We start from the raw sequence: 26,274 nt of genomic DNA, 5'->3' as shown, positions 1-26,274 counted from the left end.
CTGGGAAAGCCTCACCATCAAACGAACGTTAAAGTTTAATCTACAAGGCATAAGGCTTGGGCAATGATAAAAAAGAAGGGAAAGAAGGAAGACGAGGGATCCCAGACACAAAAGGAGTTTGAGTTACTTGACTGACCAGAGCCCAACAATGATGCATTTGATCTTACAGACTTTCCACAGTGCCTTAAACAGTTTAAATGTATTGTTTTCATAGGTGGTAGGGTGTAGGTGAGGTGTTGAAGGAGGTAGGGAGGTTAAGTCAGTAAAAAGAGAGAATTAGATCCATTTCAGCAACATGATGCCTCTAAAACTCTGCCAGCCTCTGTTGGAATAGGAAAGAGCTGAAAAGATAAGTCATGATGCTTTGAATTTGATGACGGAGACATCTAATTTGGATACTGAAGGCAATTAACTGAAACCTTTAATAGATTGATACACCTAAAACTTAGGGAATTGGGTATAAAGTTTCAACAGATCTTGAAGAGGCTGAAGTCTGCATGAGCATATTGTTTTCATATGAAAAACCAAGTGACAGTAACAGTGTTAAATTGATCATTTTGTGAAAACTACCAGTATGTCATTTAGGAAACAAACAGTAGTTTCCATAACAATTATTCACGTGTCACAAAATCTGGACTGTCCTCAAATTCTTTACTATTTCACCGCCCCTTTCTCATTACCAGTAAAAACACAATTGTGACTTACCAGGCAGCTGCAGTGGCCCACCAGCCAATGTGTAATATGTCGGCTATTGATGGCTATAAAAATAATGAAAAAGTCGTTATGTTAATTGACACTGAGTGTTCCTGCGAGAGGCATGGACGAGGTGGAAATTACTGACCACGTATGCTGAGCGATGCCCTGCTCCTTGTTTCGGTGCAGCACCAGGTTCACACACTGACTGATAATCGTAAGATTTGTTGAAAGCATAAACCGATATATTAACCAGGTGTCGCATCAGACTTGGATCAATCTCTCCAAAAAATCTTCCAATCTGGAACAGAGGACAAAAGAATCAAGTTTCAAATTCACTCCACATGTTAACACCCCGACCACTGCGACGAAAAGAAGTAAGACGAACTAGCAACTAAAACTACTGGAGCTTAAAAACCAAAGCAATGAAGCTGCACGGGATATTCCGAAAGAAGTGAGAAGAGCTTAGTTAGGGGTTCGCATTTGCTCCGTGGCTTGGTGTGATGCATGTGGAAGGAATACACACAGTTAACTAAGCATTAAGATCACAAGTGAATTCCTTGTGGGGAAGAGGAAAGCAGCGTGACTGAGAGAAATGGGTGATATTAGAGAAAGAACAGGAACCTAGGAGCAAACCTGAGGCTCATCAACTGCAGTCCACAAACACGGCCAGTTAAGAAAAAGCTCAGTGTTGACCAATTTTATCTTTTCTGTTCCTAGAAGTTTAGTTATTTACTTTGACAGAGAGAGACAGAATTGCAAGCAGTCTCCATGCTGTTAGCGCAGAGCCCAGTCTCACCAACTATGACCTGAGCCAAAAGCAAGAGTTGGACTCTTAACAGACTGAGCTACCCAGGCGCCCCAAGATCCTTTCTTTTTAAAGAGAAACCAGAAATGTAGATTGGGAAATGAAATTAATTGGCAACGAATTCTAATTTGCTTGAAATCCCATTTGAGCCAAATAGCCTATGTGCTGCCAACTTGCAAATTTGGGAATAGAAACTTCATCAGTTCAAAGCAGCCATGTATTAAGTTTGATATTACTGATTAATAAATATTTAATATGCAAACATTTTCTCAATTTCTGAGAGATCGACAATAATAACTACATGTTTTTTTTTTTTTAATTTTTTTTCAACGTTTTTTAATTTATTTTTGGGATAGAGAGAGACAGAGCATGAATGGGGGAGGGGCAGAGAGAGAGGGAGACACAGAATCTGAAACAGGCTCCAGGCTCCGAGCCATCAGCCCAGAGCCTGACGCGGGGCTCGAACTCACGGACCGCGAGATCGTGACCTGGCTGAAGTCGGACGCTTAACCGACTGTGCCACCCCAGGCGCCCCAATAACTACATGTTTTAATAGTAACTGTTATGACTAGAAAGGAAATTCAACTAATATCAGGAAACTGTATTTAGAATGTATTCATTAATGGTTTATATTATATTTAGCATTTAAAAATTTATTTTATGACAGAAATATAACAACTCATTAATTTCTATAACGGTTTGAAGGACTTTTGTAATGCCGATTAGGGAAACACACTTTGGAAACTACTTTGTCCCACTGTGGTACCTACCTGGTTAGTATAATCATCATGATTTGCCATCAGAAGAAACCCACCATCATCTAGAATCACACAATCCATTACCTACAAAAATAAAAATAACAATGAACACAATTTGAGGAAGGTTAGGAGGCTTCATTATCAGTACCTTATGTTAGATAGATGATTTTATATATATATATTTAGAAAGAACATACATGTATGCACAAGGGAGGAGCAGAGGGAGAGGGACAGAGAGAATCCCAAGCAGTCTCCCTGCTGTCAATGTGGAGCCCGACACAGGGCTCGATTCCATGACCCTGGGATCATGACCTGAGCTGAAATCAAGAGTCAGACGCTCAAGGGACTGACCCACCCAGGAGCCCCAGTAGATAGTTACAACAACAAAAATAGGAAAAAACTTCAACTTAAAGATACATGCTCCAGAGATTCTGATGAAATAAATTAAGGACACACACAGATTCAAATTCTCAGGGTTTCATACTGCACCACTACCCATTTAGTTAAAACTGTCAACTGAGTCTGAACAAATCAGAAGGTCAAATCAGAAATAGCCTTTTTGCCATTTGGTCATCTAAATGATCCAGGAAATTGGATAAGCCAAAATAATAATATGTAAAAACACACTTAATATTTTGACAAAAAAGATACCTTTAAAAATGCATTGTAGTCACCATGCTTCAGACTAAATTAAAAAGCATGCAGCATAAGGATATTTACAACTACTTCATATTTTCAATCAAAATTGGTTGAATAATTTGAAATATAGAAGCAGAAAACAAAACAAAAAAGATCATGACACAAAAGAAATCAATTCCCACCTGGTTTGTATCATGTTTAAATGCATGGATCAGTTTAGTAATTTTTATTGTATAAAATGACAATTAAAAACATTGTTCTCAGAGTTGGGGACATGTGGAAGCAACTTGCTAAAACCTCGACTCTCAGAACAGTCTTTATAGTCTCTATTTACAAAGTCTATGTAAAATGGAAAGAGTATAAAAAATAACATTGCTGGCTTATAATTTCACATGACTAGAAATAAGATGATGTGAACCCACTGTTTGCCTTGGAAATAAACACATACACATAAGAAGATGGGAAGCAAATAGTGGAATTCATCCTTTGTATTCTGGGAATACTTTATGTAGTATCATTCTTAGAACATACTTAACATTTAAAAAAAAAATTACTTATTTTTGAGAGGCAGAGAGAGAGGGAGAGACAAAATCCAAAGCAGGTTTCAACATATTTAACGTTTAAAAAATTTGTTTTATTTATTTTTGAGACAGAGAGAGATGGAGCATGAGTGGGGGAGGGGCAGAGAGAGAGGGAGAGACAAAATCTGAAGCAGGTTCCAGGCTCGGGGCTGTCAGCACACAGCCCAACGTGGGGCTTGAACTCACAAGCCATGAGATCGTGCCCTGAGCCAAAGTCAGGCACTTAACTAGCTGAGCCACCCAGGCGGCCTGAACATATTTAACATTTGAACAAAGAAATGTCATAATGAAATAGAAGTAACAGGAGACAATGTAAAATCCAATCCATGTAAGTGGAATTTGATAAAAAAATAATAATGGCAAAATTGAACTCAAAAAGTTTTCTTGTCACTATGAATACTGTGTGAACAAATTCAGAGAAACTATAAAGGACAGGAAAGATTGCCTTGATAACCAGTAAGGCCACTTTAGTTCGAAACTTCCCACTCAGGAACAGAGCTAAAGATACTTAGAAAACTATCTAACACAATTGACATTGAGTACACTTCATACTGAAACAGGCTTTTTAAAATACTTTCCCTTAATATGTGAATATTTTTAATGGTTAGGAATTAAATGAATTTATTCAACTTCTTACCTATAAATTAGTTCAAAATTTCATAAAATATTTTTTAGCATTTAATGAAAAATTCCTATATCAAATGACTTTCATCAATGACTTTATGATTAAAGTCTTAACAAGAGTAACAAAAAATTAGTTAAAATTTTAAAAATTTTCTTACATCACTGTTTCTTTTGCAGTCACAAACTGGACCAGCACACTGAAAGACAAAAATACAATTAACCCCACACATTTTTAATAGAAAAAAGAATTTCCATGACACATTATTATCATGTTAGGAATCTGAGAATAATTTATCTAGTATCAAAGTAAGATTAAATGACAGTCTATCCCATCATAAAAAAAGCAATAGCTTCATCTTTGTAAAATATTAAGAGCTATCTAAACTAATATTTCAAATTATATCAAAATATTTTTCCTCCTAACTAATTTAAAAAAGTCTTTCCAAAAATATTAATTCATAGTTCTTCTTAATTTAGTAGCACTGAAAATTATACATTGACAAGACTTTACTTTGACTTTTCTTATTTACATTTGACATGGAGTGTAGCATAAACGTTAGGAAATATATATATATCTTACCGGATCCCTGATTGATGTTTTGGTGAAATTCTCTATCCAAGAATTTACATCAATTTTAATCCCAACAACTGAAAAATGATGTAAAGAAGAATTGACACATACATAGAAAAAACGTGGCTGTGATTCTTAGTTATCTACTTTTCCTCTTACATTTGAATATTTCTGAGCAAATTTAAATTTCTTGGAATTAAATTAATTTCAGCTATACGTTGAAAAGCGGACTTCATTGAAAAGGTTGCAGTTTTAATGTCCATATAATATTTGCTATATGATAATTTATGTAGTGTAGAAAGTAGCATTAAATTTTGGGTTGAATGTAATGTTTATTACAGAGATTTTATTTCTTTGGGTTTTCATTAAAGAGACCACTAACTGCTCTTAAACTATTAAATAACTTTCGTTTATATTCACAACATACTTTACTCGTTGGCAACCACCTCACCAATTAACTCATATATACAATAAGCTAAAGGGGAAAAAAAAAGGTGGTAGTGTCAGGCATAGTCTTGTAACATGAGGTCACTCAGGTGGAATGTTTTAAGAGGCTTCGCTAGCCCCACCAATGCATGCATCATGTGCTTGAGAAATGTATGTCCACTAGACAGACAGATGGGTGGGAGAGTGAGTGAATAAATGAGCCATTGAGTGAATGAAGGAAGCAGTCAATGAGTTAGTGTGGAGGTAATATCTAGTTGAACCACTGAGGGGTAAAACAGCCCTCAGGAAAAGGAAAGTGATCTATCTACCTTCTCAATCTGGTCTAATGTACACTCTCTTACACATTCAAATACGGAATCATACAATAAAAAAAAAAAAAACAAAAAACAACGCTTCTACTAGATGGCATCCACTTAATGCAGCCTACCTGCATTTCCCATTGATGTTCAGTTTTATGATTTGTTTTGTTTGCTTACTTGATTTTATTTTGGCAAAAAAAGAATCATTTTTCCATTTTATTGTAATTATATATATATATAAGGTTCTTACCTAATTCATTTTATCAGGCACATGGTATATATATGCTATAACTTATTTATCTTTTCCTTAGAGGATGGAAACTTAACTCTTCATGTTTAACTTACTACAAATATTCACACCCTTGGACACGTATCCTTTTGTGTATTTCAAAGTATCTTCTAGGACAGACTTACCGAGTGGAAATGCTGGATCAATCTAGCATGTAGAATTCTGATTTGACTCCATTAATTTGAGCAGCAGTGTATACACATACACATCTAGGAAATCCCTCACCTCTATATAGTATCTGTTCTATTTTTCCCCAATCTCCTAAATCATTGTATTTTATTTTCAAAACTTTGTGTATCTGTCTTTGACTTTATTTTGCTTAAAGGTTTCTGATGGCCTTCCTGGTAAGTACTGTCAGATTTTAATAGAAATATTTGGTCACATTTAATTTTGGCCATGTCCATATACCATACACACGCTTACCTGCAGGTTTAAGAAGCTTTCCTTGGATATAGATTTCCACAGCTTTGCTTACCATAATGCCTGATTCATAAGCACCAGGTCCGCTTTCTGAAAAAAGAAGAAGGCAACAACAAAAAAGGAACACAGGCCTGTCTAGATAAGTCAAATAGTGAATTTCTCTTAAGAGGGATAGGTGGACGGTGTTTTGCTTAAGTATTCTAGTGTAGATAAGTAATGAGGAGGTGGGTTGTCGTCTCTCATCTTCCTCTACTGACCAGACCCATTGGAGTGTCCGTGGGATGTGAATTATTCAGCTTGGCTGCATCCATGTCCACAACATAATGGACGCAGGCCAAATCTCTGCTTCGTGACATTTGCTAACTGAGTGGAGAGGCTGCTGAGGTGGAAAGATTGATCTTAGAACCCCAAACAGCCTTTGCATTTTAGACGTAAGTCCCTGGACAAGATGCCAAAATTCTCTGAACTTTGGTTTCCCCTTTTGTAAAAATGAGGCTGAATAACACCTACCCCCAGAGAAGCCCAGGGATTAAATTAGAAAGGTTTTGGGAAAGAATCCAATAAGATAGTTTAAAATGTGGCCTATTGCTAATTTTCATAAATAATATATTTAACTAAAACTGACTAAACTGATTGATGATGTCTTTAAAACTCATTACACGTTCTTTAATAGATTTGCAGTTTGTGAAATGAGGGATTATCTACATATGTTTCTATGCATTATGCATACCTGTTGATATGCTATCTCTACATTACTGGATGACTGTTTCCTGTGTGTGCATTTTACCTCAACTAAATGGAAGCTTCTGTCCTTCCAATGTCACACGTATACTATACACTTAATAAGGGCTGTTCTGAACAATTATGGTTATTGGGGAAAGCAGGAAGTAATAATTTATCTAAAAAAAAGGAAATTGAGAATGGCTGAATTCTGAGTAATACTTACTGTTAAAGTAGGGAGCAGTAAAAACATAGTTGTCATTATCGAGACTCCTTTTATAGAAGCTATCCTCGTATGTTTCTGGATTTTCTTGCCAGTTTTCTCCAGCCCTAAAGAGGAAATGGCTCATCATTTTTATTCTTGAATCTGCCTGATAACCTACTTTTCTGTGAACATCACAGAATTTTACAGATATGTCTACATCTAATGATACTCATTAATAAGCAATAAATCACCATAGAACAGATGACAAGGGTCAGAAAAAGCTCTTGGTTTTACTCTGCAGTTTTACTATCCAGGTGATGACGTACAAGTCACTTAATAGGTCCATTAATAGTAATAGGCCTCCCCACCCTAGGTGACAGACTATTTTGGAGACAGAGATAAGATCCATTGAAGAACAGTGAAAACAATGAGGTGCTATGAAAATATTGCCAATAGGCTATAAACTTTACGTTCAGTGTGTATGAATAGAAAAAAAATCTCTTTTACTGTGTCTTAGATTTTGGAATAAATATCCAAAAGGATCACTGAATAATCATATAATAGCATTTTTAAAGAAGTAGGGTATTTTAATAATGTAAGTAATGTTAAATGACTCCATTTTAATCTAATAATCAGTTTCTCTACAGAATGGCTTCCTTATAATGTGCACATCCTCAGAGTAGTCGTGTAACGTACTGATTTCTACAGATGTTATTTGAACTTACTCCTTGGGATAAACTCTGGTAATCCCACCATCAGTCACAACGAACCGTGCTTTCACTCCCTTGCTAAAACAGAAGACAGAAGAAGGCAATTTTTTATTTCACTTGGTCTCCATAAGATAATAATTTAGGTGTTGATGACACAAAGAGAAATAAAATGAGTTCCTAACATAAAGGAAGACAAAGTAAATACATCAATGCATGCAAACTATGCTTTAATGTTGCAAATATCTAAGAAATAAAGGGAGGATGCTTAACGAGGTCACTTCATAGTAAAGACCAACACAGCTGCGTTTGGAAGATGGAATTAGCAGAGATGACAGAGACAGCAGGAAGATCTTACATGTGGAGCCAAGACTATGTTACAGGAAAGCTAGTGAAGAATGTTAAGTATTTGGTGTTATAAAAACAGAAGGCAAGGTGAGAAGCAACAGATAGTAAAGTTTCAAGGACAAGCTTCTTAAGAAGGGTCAGCTCATGAATAATCTTGAAATCCATGCTGGAGAGCTTCACCTTTATCCTGAAACTGGAGCTGCATTAAGAGGAAGGCTGGCAGGGGTGCGTTCTATGGAGGACAGAATAGGGGGTGTGGGTAGAGGAATCGGAGGCCCTGAGTATAGACTGAATATAAGCAGTGCTGTAATTTCTCAGAAATTGGAAATTATGAATTTGGCTATGAGGAAGACAGGACAACATTGTCGGAAGAGCTATTTAGCATTTGGTGACTGACTGGACATGGGGTGGAGAAGAGACCGTAAATGAGAATCACAATCAGATTTCTCAGTTTGTTGACTGGATGAATAGTAGTGTTATTAAAAGGCCACTTGACTAGCTTCCCTATTTTATCACAAACATGGAAATTCAGCCTTTTTAAATTTGGTTTGTTCCCACTGCAGTGTGTAAGTGTGGAAAGATAAGTACTGGCAGATGTAGATGTTAGTCCTGACACATACCCAACACTGGAAATACAAGCTGTCAACAATTCCAAGATGAAATTGTTATTAAATTAGTAAAATTTAAATTTATGAGCCCTAGTTTCCAAAAATTTCTCAGAGAAAAGCTAAATTAAAATGCAGGATATATATATATATATATATATATATATATATATATATATATATATACATATATACATATATATATATATGTATATATATATATGTGTATATATATATATAAATAGGAACAAATACTTACATGTTTTTCTGCTTACTCCAGTAATTTTGGACAAGTTCATTTGTAAAGCCTGCATCCAGCAAGACTCTATTAATCAAATCCGTATTACCTAATATAGAAAAAGGATAGCCTCAATTACATCCACATAGTTTTTTCATTAGGATAATAATGAAACAAATATATTCTCTGTTTGTTAAATCAATTTAGAGTGGATAATATTTCTATGAATTAACAACCATATCCAATATTAATTTTCTGCATGTTTTTGTTGTTCATCTTGCCTCACAGTTTTCAGGCTATGGCCAGAATAGAAAAGCCAATTCTAAAAGAAAATTATTTTGTAAATTTTTTCAAAAAGATATGTGAAGTATGTCAATCAAGAAACATTAAGGAAATAACCTTCCTCTCTCTCTTCTTTTTTATAGGTTAGTATGGCGATTCGAATCTATCATAATTGATGGACAATTTTATATGTAAATATAAAACTACATAATATAGTTTTTTCTTTGTTTGCTTTGGTGAAAGAACTGAATAACTTAGCATGGACCAGCACTATTTCAAGGCTGGCTTTTGGAATCTGTCATTTCTGGAATAACCAGAGAACAAAATAGCCCAAGTTCAAAGGTCATGAAAGGGCAGATGGCAATGACCAAGGGTCAATTAATACATATTCTTAAACAAAAAAACTTCACCTTCTTTCCTTTCTCTTGGTCCTGTGTTTTAAGCCCATGACACTGTGAATAACCTACACATACTAAAACTTCACATTTATGAAAAATTTTTATTTTATCCAGGTAAGGAATATGTGGTCTTACTTAATATCTATTACTGTAAAAGGTGAGGAGTAGACTGGAAAATATTTTAGTTGATTTTTTAAATTTATTATATCTTCCAGTTTTAAAGGATCAGTGCAATCCACAATGTAGACTTCATTTTAGGAACTATTTTCATTATATTATGTCAGAAAATTAATCATTTTCACAAACAGTCCATTTGAAAAGTGAATGATGCAATTTAATTGCTGCAAATCGTTTTAGGTAAAAGAAATGAAACGATTATTCTAATTTGTGGTATAAATCACTCTTGCGAGCAATTTCACAATTTCATTCATATTTTAATTATACCGTAATTTTAAAATGTGTCTTGAAATATGGCCCCTGCTGCATATAATACATAAACAGGTTATCAGTACTGAGCTTTACCATTTTATACACATATAATCTCATTGTTAGAATAGTTCAAAAAAGCGGGAGCCGGGGAGGAGATACGAACACGCTGAAAGACTCTACAGCGTAAACATTTAGGTAATAAATGAACATAAGCAGTGAGAATTTTAATTTTAATGGTGGATTAAGTACTTCCATAAGCACAATCAAAATCGCCCAAACCCCTTTAAAGGAAGCCACTGAGATTTCAATCACTGATACTTTTAGTTTTACATATTACTTGATAACATGACCTAAAATATGATTGAGAAAACTGCAGTATGTAAAACTATCAGAGGAAAATATAAATTTTATAGCTGTTACCTTTTTATAATTAAATCTCACACTTCACATGGTTATCTAAGTACCACAAGCATCCTATTGGATCATAGGGGAGGTAGATAAAAAAACATGAAGTGAAATGAAAACACGGGAAAAGAGACGATATGGATATTAGCACTATGATACTGAATGTACCTTTGTTTCAACATATTTATACTTGCCAAGGAGCTAGAGGCAACCAATTTATATTTTTATTAATTTTTCAATGCTTACTCATTTGTTTTGAGAGAGAAAGAGCGTGAGCAGGGGAGGGGCAGAGAGAGAATCTCAATCTGTACTGATAGTGCAGAGCCCAGTGTGGAGCTCGAACTCAGGAACCATGAGATCACGACCTGAGCCAAAATCAAGAGTCAAATGCTTAACAGACTGAGCCACCCAGGTGCCCATAGAGGCATCCAATTAAAGGAATATTCAGTAATATTACACCAGTTCTTTCTTGGGAATCCTGTTATTTACTGAAAGGAAAAGAACAAGAACCATAACAATGGAAAGGCTCTGACTCAGAGTGAGCTGACAAGGAGTAGAAAGATTTGGAAACACTCCTATTCGGTCAGATCAGTGTAGACCTTCTCTACCCTGGCTGGTTTTCAGAGCAGCTAATTCTTGCTCTGGTAGCTAATGTTGATGATGCTAGGAAGTTACTTCTTTTTAGGAGTAAATTTTAATTTGTGAGACGCTTCAGTTCACTTCCTGTAACTGAGCAAGTGCCTTGTTTAACCCTTTCTGATAGAAAGGAAAAAGATTTTAAAGAAGAAAGAGAGGGAAGGGAGAAGGAGGAAAGGACAAAAAACTCAGTTATGGTTCCTTTTTTTAAAAAAAATTATATTTACTAAGGTAATTTTTGCCAGGCAGTTAATTTTCCTCTCATTTCCCATTTCCGGTACATCTTTTCCTGGTAGTACTTTTTTTACAGGATATTTTTAGAAGGAAAACACAGTTAAGATTTTAAATGTTAAGAAACCATTAATCTCTAAAAAGTCTTCTACTACGAATGATGTAAATTTCTCTGAAAGAAATGTATTGGTTAAACGCTAATTGTTAACATTTTTATTTATTCTAACATTTTACTTCATAAAGTGAAAAATGACAGAAGCATTTTTTTTACACTATAAAGTTAATGGTGATCAAAACAGAATGTCAGGATGAAAACAAACCATTGACTGACATATTTATACCTTGTTTTTATTCTCTTCATCTTAAAGCTGTTCATATAAATTGGAGGAAAGAGATAAATCTATAAATGCTGTATGTATTTCTCTATATGGCAAGAAAAATGCAATGAAAAACTTTCAAAATATCATAAAAATTAAGTTTCTTAAATTTGAAAGGATCAAGGGTAAAGGTGCCCTATTTACACTGAAACATTTGCAGGTATCTAATACTTGGCTTTGAAAATTTGATTTTACTTCACAGTGAAAGAAACATTCTTTAATACATAAAAGGCCAAACTGTTACATTTTACCACTAAAAATTTACAAAGTAAATAAATAAACCAGCATACCAACACACTGATCTGAACCAAGATTTGACCACTCTGGATATAACAATGGTGAAGCAATTATTATAAATTGGGTGTATACTTACAGGATGGGTTGTTTGGCGTTTTTCTGTCAATAAACTCATTGAAATTTAAAAGAAATTCGGTGTTATTATCTGATATCTTAAGGTCATTGCAGTAATCTCTGAAAAACAAAACATTGTAGGATATTAGCTGTGAAAGTCACAACTTTTTAAAAAGTACACAGCCTTTTATAGGAAGTGAAAACACTTTCTTTTACTACTTAAGTGACTCTGCAACCTGTTGAACAATACTTTGACTTAAGTAAAGGGTGAGTGGTGTATCTAATATTTATTAAGGACTCTCCCTGTGAACAATAGGTGCTCAATAAAGGTTAGCTTTCATTCTTAATCCACTATTCTTGCTTTATGTTGTATATTTGGAGTTTTCATATGGAAATTGAGAAATTTAAAAATATTATTCACTAAATATCAAGAAGAAACCCATTAGATGTTAACATTTTTATGAGAAATTGTTGTCTTTAAAAAATAACCTAGTAAACAAAAGTGGCAAATTTCTATTTGCCTATTTGCAAATCTCTTTAATCCCTGACTTAATAGAATATAACTTCAAATGAATCTGATTTTTGGGGGCCCCTGGGTGGCTCAGTCCGTTAAGTGTCAGACTTCAGCTCAGGTCATGATCTCACCGCTTGTGAGTTTGAGCCCCACGTCGGGCTCTGTGCTGACAGCTCAGAGCCTGGAGCCTGCTGGATTCTGTGTCTCGACAGCTCTCTGCCCCTCCCCCACTCATACTTTGTCTCCTTCTCAAAAACAAACATTAAAAAAAACGAATCTGATTTTGTAACATCATAAACTGATTATTGGAAAATTGGCTGATCTTCCAAATGATGACACATCTCATTATAAAACTGAAAATTCCCATTCAGTAATATCATCGCTGGTCTCGAACTCCTGGGAAACATTAGTTACAGAATCCCCAAATTCTTAATTTTGTTGCAAAGCACAGATTTTGTCATTAGCGACAGTCCATTGTTGTCTTTAAAGTGAAAGCCTTAGGTGATTGATTATTGACAAAATGTTTATCAAATACCCAAGGCATTCTGTCAAATAAAATATTTCATGGAAAAAGAGCAAAGAACACCTATTTTAGCTCTAAATTTGATCACACAAGTACTTTTCTGTGAGACAGCCAAGCACTCGGGTATGCAGAACTTCCATTTTCGTGTCACTGAATATAAAATGACATCTACTCAAGGGTAAAGGTTCAATAAAATTAATAATTTTTACTGCTTCCATCAAGGGTATTTTATAGTGAAACGGGCTTTTCCCTCACATGGGTGCCTGGCTATAAAGATTATGATGGCTACCAGCACCCTTGAGTGCCCACTGCCTTGATTTCGGCTAAGGTATCAGCTCATCACTGCTTATAGTGTCAGTGAAAATGTCAGCATGAAGAAAATGACAAACATCATTTCACAGTGCTACGAAAACACCTTTGACCTGGTGGGTTCTCTGAAAGGGCCTCTGGAACCCATGGGATTCTGAGAACCATACTTGGAGAACTGCTATCCTGGTTTGGAAATCGAGAACAAATATCAAGCAACATAAATGTGAGGCTGCCATTATTATAACGAGGTTCATACAACAGATGAAAAACAGTAAAATGTCAGAACTTCAAAAACAAAAAACCCACCAAACTTCTCATTTCATGGAAAATATTAGTTTAGAGGCTTGGTTTAGAAAGGATGCATGACCTTTACTCATTTCATTATCGACAGAGCTAAAATGGACTTCTTCCCACAATTAGCATTTAATTATAGATATCACATAGTATTCTTTTTCATTCTATTTCATCTTTGAAATGCCTCTCTCATTTCTGATAAAGAGCAAAAATATTTCATGTTTTACACTTTTCATCCCTTTTTTCTTAAATTATTTTTAATGTTTATTTTTGAGAGAGACAGGGTGTGAGTGGGGGAGGGGCAGAGAGAGACCAGCAGACACAGAATCTGAAGCAGGCTCCAGGCTCCGAGCTGTTAGCACTGAGCCTGACCCAGGGCTTGAACCCACAAACCGTGAGATCATGACTTGAGCTGAAGTCGATGCTTAACGGACTGAGCCATACTGGCGCCCCTGGACTTTTCATCCCTTTGACTGCATGTCCTTTAAAGATAGGAGGGGAGCCTGGGTGGCTCAGTCGGTTAAGCCTCTGACTTCGGCTCAGGTCATGATCTTGCAGTTCATGAGTTCAAGCCCCGGGACGGGCTCTGTGCTAACAGCTCGGAGCCTGGAGCCTGCTTCAGATTCTGTGTCTCCTCTTCTCTCTGCCTGTCAATAATAAATAAATGTTAAAAAATAAATTAAAAAAAAAATAAAGGTAGGAATAATGCTCCAAGAATTTATATTTTACTGAGAGGTACTGGATAGTCTTCTGAGATTGATCAGCATTTGATAATCAACACACATGCTCAGATGTTGAAAGAGAAAGGAAATTGCCTAATCTGCAAAATGGGATGATACTACTAATTTATTATAGAGTTCACTGGAGCAGTAAATATAATCATTGACGTAAAAGGCTTACTTAACATGTTAGTTGTGGTGGATATTCACTGGTTTGTCCCACAAACTCTAACATTTCTTCCCTTCTCTCATATAGACTCCATCCCTAAACACACGGGCACATTCTGCTCTTTCAGCCATCCCACAAGAATGGTACATAGGTTAATCCTTGCTGAAGTGAACAATCATTTTGTACAAATTGGGAACCGGAACTAAAAGATATGTTTATCTTCCCTGTGAGTACAGGGACTTCTACCATATTTTCCACATTATCTAACAGTAAAGCTCAGAAAGTCAGTCTGTGTGGCCTCCTAGTCAATATTTGGGAGAGATGAATGAAGAAGCTTCCTAGAGACAAAACACAGAACTGAGATGGAATGAGAGTCTTATCAATATAGCACATCTAATTTCAAACTCTTCTTATTCTGTTCTTTTATATTCTCCTTTCTAGCTAAAACTGGTTTTAGCAGTTTAAGACGCTCAGTTACTTATCTTGACAAGTGGTAAGATTGCAGGTATTATTAATAATGATTTTTTAAATATTCTTTACATATTTATAGATTCTACAGGCACCAAATGTATTTATTCAGCACCTACTCTTGTGTCAGGCAATGGATGTGATGTTGGGTACTGTATACTAGATAAGTCAAATAGATGGAGTTGTGGCTTTTTTGGGGGAAAGTAAATAACATTAAATGGGCCAGTAAAGGAAGTACAGTATTCTATAAAGCAGTCAGCAAAGATGTCTGTCTAATCCAGTGAAAATGGGTAAGGAATTCCTAGATCAAGGAGCTTTGAAGTTGGGGTTTGGGAAGGGGTGGGGTGTGTCTAAGTACAGTCCAAAACAGAAGAGAAAATTAGAGGAGAAGAGAAAAAAAAAAACAGCACATGTAGGAACTGAGAGAAGTTTAGTGTGGTTGGAATTTAAAGCAGAGGTTGGCCAACTGTTTGCTGAAGGGCCAGATAATAAATGATTCAGACTCTATGGGTTATGAGATCTATACCACAACTAATCAATTCTGCCTTTGTAGTGAAAGCAGCCACAGACAATTCATCATCCAACAAGTATGGCTGTGTTCTAATAAAACTTTGTATAAAGCAGGCAGTCTATAGGCTGTAATTTGATGGCCCCGGATTTAGAAGAGTCTGAGGACCACACTGTTAACTGGGACCTAGTAAGAACAGTTTAAAGCTGTGATATAAAGTACAGATTATCACCAGGACACTACTGAGCTATTGGTTCATACTTAGCAGACAAGAAACATAATTTTATTCACATTCTAGAAACTCTCTCTAGTTACAGAAATGAGACCAGACTGGAAGGAAAGGGGGATTTGGAGAAGTCGGGAGATTAAGCAGGAAGCAGCTGCACCAGTTTAAGTAAAGAGAAAGCACGGGCCTGAATGAGAACAAAGGCAGCAGAGTTTGGCAGATATACTTGATACTGTAAAATAAATTCTGTTTGACAAGACTTGGTGACTGATTAAAAGTTAGACACAAAGGGAAGGAAGCAAAGACAAATGCCTAGGAGACACTGACTTTGAAACACATTGAAGAGATAGTCCTGTTGTCTTCCATAAACAGGAATGTCTCAAATTGTGTAGGTAGACAATGTTTGATCCTATCTTGTAATGTAATGCCAATAAACCACATATTATGTCTGTTTTGTTTCTAGGCATCATGGCCATCTTGTGGATTTCAAAAGCATTGCCCCAAACTACAGACATCGGATAGATGGGTGGTATGTCTATAGACACAGAATAAGAGACCTTAAGCTAGCACCTTCATGTAAGTGATCTGCAGAAGAAAAGAAGCTCATTAAAGAGACTGAATATGCAGCCGAGGGAGGGAGGAAGAAAATCAGAACAGCAAGAGGAGGCAAAGAGTACTCAAGAATTGTGGGATGGGCAGTATCAAACACTGAAGGAAATGCAAGGGGGAGAATCTCATGAAGCCAAGAATATGCTTTATTAACAGAGATGTACCTTATATGTATTCCCCATTTTCAAGAAGGACCAAAAATTCAGGTATCCTTAGGATTACATAAACATTAGTTTGAGGGGTGCCTGGGTGGCTCAGTTGGTTAAGCGTCTGATTTTGGCTCAGGTCATGATCTCATGGTTTGTGAGTTCGAGCCCGACGTCAGGCTCTGTGTTGACAGCTCAAAGTGTGGAGCCTGCTTCAGACTGTCTCTCTCCCTTTGCTCCTCCCCTGTTCTCACTCTGTCTCTCTCTTTCTCTCAAAAATAAAGAAACAGTAAAATAAATCTTTAAAAATATTAGTCTGAGTTACTCTTTAATTTTATGAGCTGTCTGTGGGTTCTTACAGTAATTTCTTTAAGAAGTATAAAACGTAAGAAATTAGTAATACACGATTCTGAATCTATGTTCTTCAATAGTTTAGCTTAGATTAATAGAATTATGTTAATTTGAATATTATTTTATGTGCCTGCTACAGAGTGTGAATCAAGAAGTAAGGAAAGACGAAAAACAAAGCTGGAGGCATCACCATTCTCAACTTCAAGTCATATTATAAACCTGTAGTAATCAAAACAGTATGGTACTGGCACACAGACAAATAGATCAATAGAAAAGAATAGAAAACACAGAAATAAACCCACAACTATATGGCCAATTAATCTTCAACAGAGCAGGACAGAACATCAAATGGAAACAAGACAGTCGCCTCAGCAAATGGCGTTTGGAAAACTGTACCACTTTCTTACACCATATATAAAACTAAATTCAAAGATGTATGAAAGACCTAAATGTGAGACATGAAACCATCAAAATCCTAGAAGAGAACACAGGCAGTAACCTCTTTAACATGGCCCTAGCAACTTCTTTCTAGATAGGTCTCCTGAAGCAAGGGAAACAAAAGCAAAAATAAACTACTGGGACTTCACCAAAATGAAAAGCCTCTGCACAGTGATGGGAGCAATCAACAAAACTAAAAGGTAACCTACAGAATGGCAGAAGATACAATTACTGATACAATTCAACACCTCCCAAAATGAATAATCCAGTTAAAAAATGGGCAGAAGACATGAGTAGACATTTTTTCCAAAGAAGACATTCAGATGGCCAATAGACACATGAAAAGATATTCAATATTACTCATGATCAGGGAAATGCAAATCAAAACTACAATGAGATATGACCTCACACCTGTCAGGATGGCTAAAATCAACAACAAAAGAAACAACAGGTGTTGGCGAGGTTGTGGAGAAAGGGGAACCTTCTTACACTGTTGGTGGGAAAACAAATTATTTCAGACATCTGGAAAAGAGTATGGAGGTTCCTCAAAAATTTAAAAATAGAGCTACCCTACAACCCAGCAATTGCATTACTAGTTATTTACCAAAAGAATTCAAAAATACTCATTCAAAGGGATACACTCACCCCAATTTTTACTGCAGCATTATCTACAATAGTCAAATTATAGAAACAGCTGAAGTGTCCTTCGGCTGATGAATGGATGAAGAAGACGTGGTACATACAGACAAGAGATTAGTCATAAAAAAGAATGAAATCTCATTGGAAACATGGATGGAGCTGAAGAGTATTATCCTAAGCAAAATAAATTCATTAGAGAAAGACAAATACCCTATGATTTCATTCTTATGTGGAATTTAAGAAACAAAGGATGAAAAAAGAGAGAGAGAAACCAACCAAGAGACTCTTAAGTATAGAGAAAAAAACTGATGGTTACTAGAAGGGAGATGGGTGGGGGAATGATTCAAATAGATGATGGGGATTACAGAGTAATCTACATCATGTACAGTGTGTTTGTGTGTGTACTCACAAATGCAAATACCCAGCTCTTCATTATTGATGGATACACTGTTATTTCTAATAAGAGCAAAGTCTACATCTGTCTTATTCACTATTGTATGCCTGAATCACAACACTGCTTAGCCTACAGTAGTTGCTTACTGAGCGAATGAATGAATAGAATGAATAGAATACTGTTACAGTTTTAAATTATTGCTTCCCTTGGCTTCATAATTTGGCATGGGTCTGACTCAGAACTGTTACCAAAGACTTACCTATCCACACAAGGTATAGCAAATATATAAAACAAAACCAACCTTGGTGCTATGAATGTGTAGCCAGATTCTTCAAAATTATCTGGCTTCAGTGTTTCTGAATCTGCAAAGATAACATTACAGGATTAGATAAGCAATCCACAATCTGCATCCTGAGTTTCTATGATAGTAGGAAGATAGTAGAATGATAACCTATTAAGGGGGGGGGGGGGGGAGGGTGGTGGTGAAGTACTTATATCCTAAAATGAAACACATCAATGAATGTAAAGGTTCTCAAAACTTCATAATATAATTGCAAAATACATTTTAATTCCATAACACAAATTACACCAGTTATATCAGAAAAAAATGCTGTCTTAGAAGTTTCCCATTTACTCACCCTACAGTAACCAATCTTTTATATCAATGTTGCTTCAGAGTCATTTCATTTAAAATGTCAACGTAAATTTTTTATCAATATTATGGTAAAGAAAATCATTTCAATAAACTCATCAATGTCTTTAGTGAATTAGTAACATTTTTCATATTAGATGTAAATTAGTAAGAGGAAGCATACAAACACACAAGTATTTACACCTCAGAAAAAACCTGAATGTGAAATAGGTTGCAAATGAAAACACAAGCATATTCTTTCCCCCTTTTTTGCCGCTAAGGTTTGAGCGATCATGGAGGAAAATCTAGCAGATGAGAAGCACAGAGGATAATATCCAATAGGAATGGAAATATCAGTGGATATGTCAAGTGTACTAAACAAAGAAATTGAGCAACAAGAAAATACTTGCCCTTCATTTTGCCCTTTTTTGCTGTGAAAATCCATCAGAAAGAGAAAGCAGGGAAACAAAAAAAAAAAGAGGGTAAAGCAAAGGGGGTCACAAACAATATTTTATTCAATGACTTTCTTGAATAAAAATATTGTGCATAGATCAAAGGTTTATTTATGTACAGCTGTAGTCTGGGAAAAAAAAGACATCTTTTGAAGACTGGAAGGTATATCCTGTCAATTACTACTAGAGCATCCTCTCTGTACTGTGGTTATTTCAAGGGTCTAGTTTGCAAAGTGTTTAGCGCGGGTGCAATACCGGTGATGTTACCCTCTATTCAGAAGCATTTACCAAACATCAAAGACCAACTAGTCATCCCATCATTTATCAAGTGAAGTACTAGCTCATGCAAAGTTGCTGGTTGTCAAAAGACCATCATATCTATCTATCAAGTGAAAGTGTAAATATAAAGGTATAAATTAGCATAACGAGGGCGAGGATCGCAGAAAGCAAAAGAGAACTGACAAGGGAATGAAAGAAACAGTAGTTTACTTCAGGTCAGATGTAAAAGGTATATATACACATAATGCTTTTTTACTTATCACAACAGCAAATTTAAATTAGTAGTAGTAAGTGATGTGCAAAGGATATGATGGTCATTTTACTTTACTAAATGTAGTTACCCCAAATAAAGATTAATAAGGACTTTAAATATGCACTAATGTTAATAGTTACTCCACATTCCAAATGATGCTTTAAAAAAATAATTCATTTGAGCTACTGAAGACATTAATTTAGATTATGAGAAGGAAGTTAATTGCCAAGCCAAAGACCAATGCAATTTCATTTATTCAAACAAAGTAGATGTGGAGCACAATATTATTCTTGCCAAATGCAAAAAAAAAAAAAAAAAAAAAAAAAAAAAAGAAAGAAGGAAAGAAAGAAAAAGAAAAAAGAATAAAAAAAAGATAAAGCCTTATTAGCACAGTGCCATGAGTAGAGACTATGCGATGCGAAACATTTTGCACCAGCTAGCAGACCCTCCAAATGACAGCGACAGAGGACACAGCACGGCAATGATTCTATGAGCACAAAGCATTCAGGGTAGGATGGTGGGGATGCCAGTGAGACTGGGTACCTGCTCATATTCTATCCACGTAGAATATTTCTTGTTCCTTGCATGTTTGGAATGGGTTAGAATCATTGCTGTAGATTTGGTAGTAACACCTACTAAAATGTATAGGCCTTGGGCATTCTAAAATCTAGACAGATTTATACATCTGATACTACGAGATAAATAGACTCTGGGGTCACTTTCATAGTACTTACATCTGGCCTGAGTTATTGTCTCTTCTATTTTGGCTTTTATATAGTAAAAACTGTAGGTTGGTAATACCAAGGCCAAACTGCAATAGAAACAAGAGAAGCATAAACACAAACAAACAACTTAAAAAAAAAAAAAAAGACACATCCAGTTAATGGAAAATCCAAAGATCTTCCTCATGGGAAAGAAGAGACATATTACTGTGACAGGAAAACGCATTCAGTAAGTAGAGTACTTAATTCGGTCTTGCCATCCAGAGTCATCCAGTTCTCTATCTCGTAGGGAATCAGAAGAGACACCAAGGAAAATAAGCTACTAAATGTGCCCATGAATTCACCGAGAAAGAAATGTGATGTGTACTGTATTTTCAGAAAAGTGTACTGAAATACTTCAAGTGTTGAAAAAGAATATTAAGGTTATGTTTAAAGAAAATAAATATTACACTCACTGCATACCCTTTCATGAAATATGCATTATGTTAGAGTGCTCTGTAGCAAACATCCACCGTTTAACAATCATAAATGGTATTATCATTTTTACTACGCAATGCATAAACCCATCTGAAACATACCCCTTTGAGGGGTGAAATACTGACCATTTAAGACTCTAGTCTTTAGGCAAATTCCCCAGTGTCTGCTGATAAGAAAATTCACATTAATTCCTAGCACTAAGAAAGGCTGCCTGCTCATCCTATTGGTTCTTCCTACAGAATATAAAAGGGGTCAGAATATTTGCACAGTATGCAGTTTCAAATAACACAACTGCATATGTGTAATTCTTCCACCCCTGAAATGGCTAATATATTTGTGTAGGACACAACTAATGATTCCACATCCACATTTACAGTTGCGAATAACCTTTGCTATGCTTTAGTACAGAAGGAAACTTAAGAACTAAGGGTGCAAGAAAATGAAGGTACAGGAAGATTCCCTGACCTAAGTAGTTTCAAAAAGTGACGCGTGATTAATGTGACCAAGTGACTCATTTAGCACTCATTTTTAATACTTAATCTAAAATTTAGCAATGCACAGGAAAAGGTGTGCATTTCTAGGCTTCTGAGTATTTACATGTACTTGCAGATCTTAAGTCACTAAAGCCGCATGTTTCCCAAGCTTTTGAGAATGTGCAACTATAATCTCATTATCTGCTTTTTTTTTTATGGACAGTACAGAAGAGGACAAAATATAAAATTCCAGGTTTTCCTTCTTATGAAAATATATGTTAAAAATACAAAGGGGAAAAAAAGCAAGGGTTTATTTCCTACAATTTATTTTTGCAGTCAAGATAGCAAAATGAGTGGATGCTTGTTACCTCCAATTCCCAAATCTTTCTCCTTCATTAAGTAATTCATAGACTATCCTTATGGGGAAAGGTCAGAGAAATAAAATGTTATGTAGATTTAATGAAAATCTCCCCATTCATTTTATAGGTAACTTCCTTTAAGTGGAGGGAGAGATTAAAATTAAAATAAGCAGTGAAATTAGTCTGAAAGCAAGATGACCTTTCATGATTCACTTGCCATTTATAAAATGTAGAGTAGAATTACTGAGCATTTGAAGATTGTCTCCTACAAATTCCTCTCAAGGGAAATTAGGACATTTTTATTGCTCCATCAGCATTTATTGCTAAGAGAAACTTCTAATTAAAACCGATAACGTTATATCATGTGGCTGCTGCAGTGTCACTCTCTAAGCTTGGGTTACATCTCATGTACCATAAAAATAGTGTTGAAACTCCTGAGGAACACAGGAGAAGTTTTAAAATTGACATATCAAATATACATTTTATTGGCCTGCATGTCTCAGGTTGTTATTAAGAGCTACACCTCATTTTATAGAAAAATAGTTACACTTAATTTATTTCCATCTCAAGGCAACGGTTATTTCTTCAACCTATAGCCGATAAGATCTTTACCAACATTTTGAGTCAATGATGTTGTCATATGCAGTGTTTGCTGTCTCCCTCCATATAAAATCAACAGACCAAGGCTGCTTTATTTTCTCCTAGGGATTAAAACCTAATAAAGCCAGCAGCCACCAGGTGGATGATAGAGCCCACGCAATATTTTTGTGACTCACATAAACATGGTTAACAGAGTTAAGTGGAATGTAACGTACTTTTCAGCTCAATCATTTGTCTCTATGAAACTAAATTCATCATTAAAAAAAAACAGCATTCTATTAGAATCATTACTTACTATATTTCAAACTGTAATACCTAAATTACAACAAAGCTTAAGAAGGCATAAATCACTACATGAAATTTGGTACTTCATTCAGTAAATCAAAACATGCCAATTTCCCCCTCCCCCTCTTTATATAGATGTTATATTTTGTTCTCCATCGTTGTTTGTGAATTTATTTGTACAGCGATTCAAGAGAAGCACTTATAATGAAAATAGACCAAATCTGGCCCAAAGATGTAGATTTGGGCAGCAAATGTTTGGAAAACATGACAAAGTGGGAAAGGTGGGGCCAGAGAACAGTGACTCCATGAGGAGGGTGGTGAGAGGCATGACAGGCAGGCTCTCTGGGATAGAAACATGAGGTGAGAATATCTGCCTTGGAAGTCCAGATTTAAGTTGGAGTAAAATGGGAAGAGAATAAATGTTTGTGAACAAGGAGCAACATACTCAGAATTGGGGTATCAATCTGGCCACGTTTGGTCCCATCACGGTCTGTGGGAGGGTAAGGGTATGCATGTAGGGGGCATTTGTGAGACTGTTACAAACACATTTAAACAAATTATAATGACTAAAATACTCTCAAAGTATAATTATGACTGCCATCATTGTTGACTCATTGTCAGGGTTAAAGAGATCAAGTTTTTCTAACTTAAAATTTGTTCGTGTAAGAAAAAAGGAAGAGAGCACACTCCCACACAGTGAAGAGGAGATAAACTGAAGGATCAGGTGCTAAAAAAATCATCTATCTCAATGCTATTAGAGTGTGCTCCACAGACCTGGCTCATTTGCAAACTATTCCCAGCTCAGGACCAGTTAAGTAGAGAAATTGAGAGTAAACATTTAGAAAACTTTTCAGTAATTTGACAGACTAATTTTATGTCTGTAAAATCTATTAATAAAAACTTCAAGCTTGAATTTTAAAACCTTCTTAAAAGTTGACTTAGTAAATAATTTTTGTTTTGTTCTACATAAGTGTGGGTATGTCAAAAATAGCATCAGAAACAGTGATCTATGTGACTGTACAGTGAGCCAGGAATTGAAATCTTATAGGACTGAGAGGAAGATGATCTAAGATTGAGAGAGAGGGATTTTAGGGAAGAGGAAGAGAGAATCAGTAACAAGGAAATATCCATAACAACCTCAGGATTATGAGCCTGTAGGATGTAGGACCACAGGGAAAGCCATGACCTCAGAGAAGAGTTACACCAAGAAAGCGAAGGAAATGCTCAGCGAGTGAAGAATGGAGAATTTTCAAGACACTACAGGGTATTAGTCTGTCCAATTTTCCAACGCTCAGTCCATTGGTGTGATCGGGATATTACAGACTTGTCACTAGGGAAGGTAAATTACCAACTGAGCATTTTATATCAGATCATACTATGAGGTGGTTTTATTTTTAGGTTAATTTGCAAAAGGTAAGTAATGTAAACTAACTGAATTTAAATGAGGAAATCAGCGGAAGTGATGACTACAAATGACTAGGGCATTTTGTCAACATGTATTATTGCTAACAGCAATATATACAAATAAATCAAATAGATTTATATCACATATGTGTTCATTTCCAAATTTTATATTCCTAGCTTTTTTCCATCTTTTCCATTTTGAAAAATCAGAAGCTCTAATTTTAATACATTTCTGCATTGGAAAAAATAACTTTTCTGCTTTAATTACAATGAAAATGGTTTATGAAAATGCAAGGACTTAATATTCATCTATTATGAAAATTGCTACTAAAAATGTGAAAGACACAGAACTGAATACTCTGGTATACGATACATATTTAAATCCAGTTAATTACCTGTAATCTGTGCCATTCACAGGAGTCCATGTATATGTCCTGTTCCCTTTGTCAATGTATCTCTAGAAAAAAAGTTTGATATGGTTGTTATCACCTTATAAATTCTATGTGAGTTCATATAAAAAGCAGAACGCTAAAATCTATTTATAAATACTATGGTCATTCCAAACCTTCCTTCACAAACGTCTGCTCTAGTCTACATTTATTTGTTCTGTTATGGGTGTGTGTGTGTGTGTGTAAAGCAAAATTTTAGCACAAACATAAACATCTGCATCATAACTTTTAAAGTCTTTTTAGTGCAAAATATTAGTAATTCATGCTGAATTATAAACGTCAAAACATTGGAAACATTTTCTAAAATACAATTTTAATAATAAAATAGGACTAGGATATGTTAAAGAAGCCTCAGATATTTCCATACTAGACAGCATTTATAAGAAACTGGTAATATCAGGACAGCAATGTACTGTTTGTACATCCAAATGTATGATTAGGATATTATCATTCTTATTAAGCCATTATTACAGTATTTAGCATAAGAGACGAATTACTTAGTACCACTGAAGGTTAGAAAAAAAATGAAATCCACCAGGGAAAGGAAGTACAGAGGAAAATAACTTGATGGATATAGAATTGTTCATAGGTCACTATGGAATACTAGTAAAGAAATTATCATTCTTTCTTCCATTAGGTATAGTGATGGCTATTATGCATCTTTACATTTGTTTTAGTTATCTCCAGCTTTATTATCCTCATCAGAACAGTAATATTCACTGAAATGTTACTTGGTGTTCGGCAATACACTAATCACTTTAAAATCACTGTCGAATTTAACTGACCGCTGGACTAAATACTATTATTTTCTATAATTTATTGATGAAATGAAAGTATCTAAGTCTTAAAACTAATTTGGGAGAATAAAGTAAATGCATAATGCCAGATTCATTTTGTAACAACCATTCATGTTGTCTCCATACATCAAATATTCCTATGATTTACTGTATGTGTGTAGAGGACAGAGGCAGGAAGAACAGGAATTATGAGGTTTTTAGACTAGTAAAATTCTTAAAAAAAAATAATGTTCACATATTTCATATTATAAAAAATATGGCAAAAAATATGGCAAACTGGGAAAATATCAAGGTGACTCAAAACAAATAAAATTAATGTATAACTTGAGGATAGAATGTGTAGGTCAAAGAGTTCTCGTTGGCAGAACAACATGGAAAAGTTGGCACAATTGTTGAATGGTTTACATCTTTCCTCGAGGAGTAAGCGGGTCACGAGTATGGCTAAAGTCTAAGTAAAGAGAATCGACATTTCAACAATGACTGCAATCGATATATACGTCCTCCTGTCTTCTGGTACTGGGGACTCCTAACGGTATTAAGTGAGAAAAGCCACCTGCTAATGAATGATCCCATTTGGATCCTAGCTCCACCCTAGACAAAGATCTGCTGAGGAATTCAAGAAATGTATACATTTAAAAAGGATAACAATGTGAGGAAAAGGATGTAAGTTATATACATACACTTAAATTTCCAGGCTCCAAAGCCTCTGGATTCCATATATTTTT

General features: G+C 35.4%; 1 protein-coding gene across 9 annotated transcripts in view; it reads right to left on the bottom strand.

Annotated features, from left to right (window-relative positions):
• CACNA2D1 (calcium voltage-gated channel auxiliary subunit alpha2delta 1) overlaps positions 1 to 26,274 on the bottom strand; it is a 494,087-nt gene that overhangs the window by 26,798 nt on the left and 441,015 nt on the right. For 6 of the 9 annotated variants that reach the window (XM_086696816.1, XM_086696813.1, XM_086696812.1 and 3 more), the window contains 14 exons: positions 24,699 to 24,760; positions 20,718 to 20,794; positions 19,410 to 19,430; positions 18,670 to 18,730; positions 12,084 to 12,181; positions 8,974 to 9,061; positions 7,780 to 7,842; positions 7,076 to 7,179; positions 6,133 to 6,219; positions 4,684 to 4,751; positions 4,262 to 4,300; positions 2,272 to 2,343; positions 842 to 994; positions 706 to 758 (listed from right to left, as the gene is read on the bottom strand). In XM_086696816.1, the coding sequence (XP_086552942.1) occupies positions 706 to 758; positions 842 to 994; positions 2,272 to 2,343; positions 4,262 to 4,300; positions 4,684 to 4,751; positions 6,133 to 6,219; positions 7,076 to 7,179; positions 7,780 to 7,842; positions 8,974 to 9,061; positions 12,084 to 12,181; positions 18,670 to 18,730; positions 19,410 to 19,430; positions 20,718 to 20,794; positions 24,699 to 24,760 (1,046 nt within the window). The remainder of the gene's footprint in view (positions 1 to 705; positions 759 to 841; positions 995 to 2,271; positions 2,344 to 4,261; positions 4,301 to 4,683; positions 4,752 to 6,132; positions 6,220 to 7,075; positions 7,180 to 7,779; positions 7,843 to 8,973; positions 9,062 to 12,083; positions 12,182 to 18,669; positions 18,731 to 19,409; positions 19,431 to 20,717; positions 20,795 to 24,698; positions 24,761 to 26,274) is intronic. The other 3 variants (XM_086696814.1, XM_086696818.1, XM_086696819.1) reach the window with 1 other exon arrangement.

This window comes from Puma concolor, chromosome A2 (genome assembly GCF_028749965.1).
Source record: "Puma concolor isolate L17-30 chromosome A2, mPumCon1.1.hap2, whole genome shotgun sequence".
Lineage (NCBI taxonomy): Eukaryota > Metazoa > Chordata > Mammalia > Carnivora > Felidae > Puma > Puma concolor.
This window is presented reverse-complemented; position numbering and strand designations above follow the sequence as displayed.